Below are 6,819 nucleotides of genomic sequence, written 5' to 3' on the forward strand. Positions count from 1 at the left end.
CACCTCCCGTGAATAAAATTAAGATAAGAAAATTGTGAACTTTATACGTAGCTAGGAAAATACACAAATAAAAACGTCGAAGAGAAAATTCTTTTGTTTCACTGAATGATAAAAATAATCCACGTAGCTAAGTCTAGCTAAGTTGATATATTAAGTTATTTAAATATAGCATTTGACATTAAGAAATATTAATAAATATAATCTATAAAAAACTTAGATGTATGTAGCGCATCACTAACATTATAACGAAAGAACAGTTTGATAAATAGTTAGTTCATTTAAATATAGGAAATATAACAATAAAAAAGAAGTTTTAATCGTTTAACCAGCAATTTTATTGGATAAACGTACTAAATTTAAGAGAGAAATTGTTCTATACAAAATTAGTATCATTTTTAAAGTAAATTTTCTGCAACATTTTAAAATTGGTTTGATACCTAATTAGAAAAATACGCAAATATGCAATAATTTTAAAAACAAATGTTAATTTAACGAGGAAAAATTGATAAAATAAAGGAAGGGGAAAAATTGGCCCTGTGTTTATTTGATTTGATAGCATGCTTCTAAAATCTTGAATTTTTATAATGATATACATTAACAAGCCCTTCCCTCCCTCATTTCTTAAACTCAACATTAAACTTCTGCCAATATCATTTAAAGTCTATGAGGCTAGGCACTCTTAAAAAACCTAAAAGCATGTTTTTTGAAAATATAGTTTCGAAAAAAGGGCTTTTAAATGAATCTTACAGATAAAATAAGATTTCTTAAATTCTAATTTTTTTAAAGGAAACATTCCGTTAAATTATAGACATGTACTTTGCTATTTCACTTATTTTATTAATACTTTGTAAATATATTTGATTAAAATATTTAAAATACTAGGAAAATCTAGTATAATAAAAGATTTAAGCTATTTTTTGCCATTTTTTTAAAGTTTGAAGATATGAAATTCTAGTTTTAACAAGAAGTTTGCGAATTGAAATGTTAAACGGGGTTTGGAAGGGGTAATTTGAAATAATTAGAAGTTGGTGAAATTGTTACCAACTGCTGATTATTAAATAATATAATAATCAAAAGAAACAATATTTTACTAATAAAAAAGGTTGAAAACACAAAACAACTTCAACAAATCAGAACAACAATAAAAAATTTAGAAAGTCGGACGTTTAAGCATTATCTAAAACAGGGAAGACGTGTTTCTATATAGTGTCTAATCATCATAAGAATCATAAGGAAATTTAAGAATAAGAGAAAAAAAAATATACTGGCTAATTAATACAGAGAATCTTCCCCCCCAAAATACAGCTGTCTATCCTGAAAAGCAGCTTTAGGTACATTTAAGTTTATTATTGGCAGACGTACGGACAATAGAAGTTATAGTATAGCCTCGCTACTGTATAAACAGAAGTTAACTTACTCATAGCAATTCATTACATGTGTTTGTCCAACAGTTATTACTCCCAGCTGCGGATAGCTGATTCATTGCTGACACAGGACCACGGGGCCACACGACAGGGGGGGCCACTCACCACCATTGGCACAACAACTCACAGCCCCCATTGCATTTGGTCACCAGCAGCATACCAAAGAAAAATCATAATACAAAAAATGTGCAAATATTTTATATATAATATTTTCTAGTATGTTTGTACATTCGTGTACTTAATAGTATTCCTTTAATTAACTTTATTTAACACTTTTTAATATTTTGATTCACTTTTAATTTTGTTTTCACTTGAAATTGATGTTTTGAACGCCGAAAAATATGGGCGCTTTTCTTCGCCGCAAAAGCTTGTGTTTTTATTCTCTTGCGTGATTGCCGCGTTCTTTTGTTTACAAAAACAAACTAGTTTGTATAAGTATTTTCAGCACTACATATTAATTTCAAATAAAACACGGTAAAAATGGTTACTTTTGGCGATTTTCAGCGGGGTAGGAACGTGGTACCTTTCGCCACTGAACTCAAACCTAGAATGAAATGAAATAAACGAAGTAATATTCTGTAAATTGTCCGTCGATTTCCCCCCGTCCCCTTTTTTCGTTCCCCTCTCTATCTCACTCTTTCTCTCTCTCTCTTAGCGGGAAAGGAGAGAAGAAAAAAAATGGTGAACGGGAAGAGGAGAGAGAGAGAGAGAGAGAGAGACGGAGGAGGGGGGGGGGGGGGTCGCTAAGAGATTTTGATAAGTTTCAGAAAGACAGCGTTCTTCAAAAAGGAATTAATTTTGATAATTTGTCTCCAAAAGCGGCCTTATCTTAATTGTATAATTGATTTTAAATAAATACATCGCGAAATTTTAGATATAAAGTTAGCCTTGTAAGGAATCAATTAATTTACTTGTTTCACACCCAATTAAATTTAAATCATTATTATTAAAATTTTTATTCATAAATTTTTCTTTCAATAATTTCTTTTAAAAAACCTAAAAACATCTGTTAGACCCATTTCTACAAAAATAACAGCAATCTATCTTAGACACCAAGTAAAGCAATACTCTATATCTACACGGACTAAATGACTGATTGACAGACGGACAGACAGAGTGTAAATTCACTATTTACAAAAACTACAAAAACTCTTGTTTTGGATGTTGTGATTCTTGTCAGGGAGGGAGGGGACATTGGACTGTTTATTACACTAATCCCTAAAGTTTTATAATTACGTTTTCTAATTCGTTGTATTAAGAACTTTGGAGACTTTCATTGAATTTTGATTTGTTGGTTCAATAAGTTGAGTGTCCTAACTCTTCAACCGCTAATAGTATTCTACATTTTTGTGCATCATCAGTGTGGATGTACAATGTACATCAATTTACCGACCATTGTCTTATCCCTTTAGATCCCTGTAAAACTTGAGTAATATGCAAATGAGACGTCCAATTGTCCATTGTCCATGCAAATAAAGAAATGAAACAAGGATGAATACATCCATAGAACATGCACAACAAGGACGTCCAGGCTTTTTTTTTATTTTGGGGGGTTAAAAATAAAAAAATCGGTGTGCAAATTCATTTCAGTTCTCTCTCATTTCTAGGGTTTGCTTTATTTAGGCCCCTGGATGGTTTTAGGCTATTTTGGTTTTAGATCTAAGTCAAAGTATATTTTTAGGCAAGTTTACTGCCAACTTCTCCCTTTAAACACAGAGCACCTAGATGCTGGGGCGTAGCTGCTAGTTAACTTATAGAAAACTAGCGGCTTCGCCCCTAGCCTCTAGGGGCTTTGCCCAAAGAGATGGTAAAAAAAAGTGTAAGGTGAAATTTGTAAAAAAAAAAGTAATAAGAAGGACCAAGGAAATCTTCCACAAAGGAAATATTCCACAAAGGAATCTTCTACAAAGGACCAAATATTTCTTACAAATAAAAAAAATAAAATAAAAAATGGGGGGGATTTTTTGGTTTTTTGGGGGGTTGGGGGTGTCCCACCCCCCAAGAAAATAGCTTAAAACCACCACAGGACCAATAGGTAGATACCCTGAAGAATAGAATCCGATCGGTTCAGTGGTTACCGAGATCTTAAGGGACAGACAGACGGACAGACATCGTTCTACTTTGTATTATAGATAGGAATTAAAATCAGTTTGAATGAGAGAGAATCTTATATCTATAGAATTGCTTTGCATGTAAAAAGAACTTTAATTAATTAGCATATTATGTTTTAAATGCATAAATATACAAACCAGTGTTTTTTTCTCAAGGATTTACAGGGATAAGACAATGGTCGATAAATTGATGTACATATATAATGATGATACTTAAAATTACCCCTCCTGTAGATAAAAATTAGTGGTTGAAATGTTTGAACACTCAACTTAAAAACTAAACCAATCAAAATTCACTGAAGTCTCCTAAGTTGTTAAGCCAACAATTAAGAAAACGTTACTTTAAAACTTTTGGGACTAGTGTAAAAAACAGACCATTGTCTCCTCCCTCTTTGTTTTTTTATTCTTGTTCCAAGAAGTGAAGCTACTCTATTGTAGTATGACAAGTTAGTTTATTTACTGACTAACAGTATACATAACGAAGCAGTTGTTCATGACACAGTTGACTTCCAAATATAACACCCAACAGACAACCAACTCTTGTCCTAATTTTATAAAATTTTTATTACCACAATTTCTATTTTTTGATGGGTAAGGTTGGTAAGTCAAAATTCTGCAGGGGTAAAGCTATCCGTAGGGAATAAAAAGTAAAAGCATTTTGTTAAAAGGGGTCTTTTTTTATGTTCATACCCTTTTATATAAAGAATTTATTCATCTGTAAAAATCTCGCTTAAAACCACTGCATCGATTCAGTTTACCTTGTTAGAGAAGCTTCATGTACAAAGTCCTACTTAGGGGGCTAGGCTTATTTTACCTTCTTGCCCCCCCCCCCCCACCCCGAATATAGAGCTCCTACATGCTAGGGTCAAAGCCGCTGGTCTAACGAAAAGTATAAGGTCAGACCCCAAAATTAGCGGATTTTTACGGTGCCACTTTGAAATTAAATATCTTTGTTTGTGTCGGTTTATTACCATTTTTTTGGGACACGTATTTGCATCCATAGAAAAAAAGTATATTTTTAGGATTATAAAGTTGATTAAGCAACCACTCAAAATTTATTAAAGTCCCCAAAGTTGTTAAAAAAAACCGTAATTATAGAACTTTTCGGACTAGTGAAATAAACAGCACATTGTACCTTCTTTCTCTGATTTAAACAAATAATACTATTTTAGTCGCGAAATTTTTACAAAACTTACTTTTTCACTAAGTCGGCCCATAGAAAATTATGATTTTGTGGATATTTAACTAACGCATGACTATCTACTCTATGACTAACTTTGTCCGTCCTACCTAACTAATAATATTGCTTTATATATGTGTTAGATATACCTTCTAATCTTATTTGTTTTGATGGAGATTGATATATCTAATATCTATTATCTAACTGCAAGTGATTTTATATTTTGTCCTGAAAAAACTTACAGAACAAAAAACCTTTAAGAATACCTTGCCTTCAGTACCTGAATTGCAAAGAAAAAAGTCGCCACAATTAAAATCTCTTAATTAGGGTTTGTCATCTCAGGACTAAAGGGAGGAAAAAGTAAGGTATTTTTGTCTTAAATGTTTTCTGACATTTTTGTTATGAAAGCAAGTCTATATGTGACCATATCTGTCCTTCTCTCATTTCTAGGTTAAAAATAAAAGCTTCTTTATTTCTTTGCTTCCTCTCTTATTAGCTTGAATTCTGAACTTGCTCTATGATTGGCTACACATATACTCTTCTCTTATTGGCTTTATTTCTAAACATGTTCTATGATTGGTCACAAATATGGATACTATCCTCTTATTGGCTTGAATTTTATTTTTGCTCTCTAATTGGCTAAAAACACAGCAGATTATAATTATTTGCAAATTTAAAGGTTACTTTTTCCTAGATTTGCAAAAAAAGTGGCAAAAGAATTTTGCAAATGTTTTGTTTTTAATTTGGAGGTGTTGGGGGTCGGTAATGACCGCATGGCAGATAGTAAAAATACTGTCAATCCCAAGGTGTGCATACACTTCCGCATATTATCCAGGGATCTAAAGGGATAAGGCAATAGCCGATAAACTGATATGCATCCCCAATGATGATACACAAAATTACCTCTTCAATAGATTAAAATTAGTGGCTAAACTCAACTAAATGAATCAGCCAATTAAAATTCACTAAAGTGCCCAAAGTTGCTAAGTTAACGAATAAGAAAACTTTATTTAAAAACTTTGGGGACTAGGTTCTTGTAAAACTATTCACTTATTATGGTTTAAAATTAAAAAGCATTTGTGTATGTGAGCGGACATTAAATTCGATACCAGTGGTCCTTAAAGGGAGATTCGATTATTTGACAGTTATCAAACTATTCCTTAAGAGTTGTTAAACTACTGATAAACTTATCCTTATATTAAAGTAACAGGATGTTTGTCTTTCTGTGTGAGCTTAAGATCTTGCTAACCAGTGAACCGATATCGCTTTATTTTACACTAGCGGCTACGCCCCTAGAGGCCTCTAGTGGCACTTTAAATGTTGTTGTTTGTTAAAGTTAATTTTTTATGTACGATACCACCTTATTTGACGTTGAAGTCTCCTCTAAATTTGAAATTTTTTTGATTTTTTTGTCATTTCTCTTGGGAGGGTGGTGGTACCCTCCCACAAAATAGTTATAAACCTTCCCGGGACTTATGAGAAGCTACCCTGTTAAGGAGAACCCGATCGGTTCAGCGGTTAGCGAGATCCTTCGGTACAGACACACAGACAGACACACAGACATCCTGTTACTTTAGTATAAGGATTGTTGCTTCTCACAGGTCCTGGATAGGTTTGTAACTTTTTAGGGGGAGGGGACCACCATCCCTCCCAAGAGAAATTTCCCCTTGAAAAAACCCATATATTTTCTTGGACTTTTTCATTATAAAATTGTTAAAACTGGATGTTCAACTAACTAACCCCCTATAAAATGTTCCAAGAGGCCTAAAGGGGCGTCGCCACTAAAAATAATCATCAAGTAGCTATATCTGATTATCATTGATAATTAAATATAAAGATTAGAGTTACTTTTAAACATATCTAGATATTTAGACTTAAAAGTTTAAAGCCCTCCAAAAAATTATCTTAAAAAATCATATGATTAAGAATTATAACTACTTATATCTATTTTACTCATAAATTTATTTTCAAATGATATAACTTTTATACATTTTTAATTTATTTAGAAAGAAATATATAATGGATAATTAATGCCTTTTCAACTGCAAAGATTTACTTCCAATCCTGTCTGTATGTCTGTCTGTCTATGTATCTGGCTCATTAT

General features: G+C 32.3%; 1 protein-coding gene across 1 annotated transcript in view; it reads right to left on the bottom strand.

The window, feature by feature from the left end:
• The window catches only part of LOC145304495 (uncharacterized), a 39,815-nt gene extending 37,840 nt beyond the window's left edge, over positions 1 to 1,975 (bottom strand). The window contains exon 1 of the mRNA XM_080146378.1: positions 1,418 to 1,975. Within this exon, the coding sequence (XP_080002504.1) occupies positions 1,418 to 1,431 (14 nt within the window). The 5' untranslated portion in view covers positions 1,432 to 1,975. The remainder of the gene's footprint in view (positions 1 to 1,417) is intronic.
• Between the last annotated feature and the right edge of the window lie 4,844 nt (positions 1,976 to 6,819).

The sequence above is a fragment of the Acartia tonsa genome, chromosome 13 (assembly GCF_053477335.1).
Source record: "Acartia tonsa isolate MP-2025a chromosome 13, ASM5347733v1, whole genome shotgun sequence".
NCBI classification, from domain to species: Eukaryota; Metazoa; Arthropoda; class Copepoda; order Calanoida; family Acartiidae; genus Acartia; species Acartia tonsa.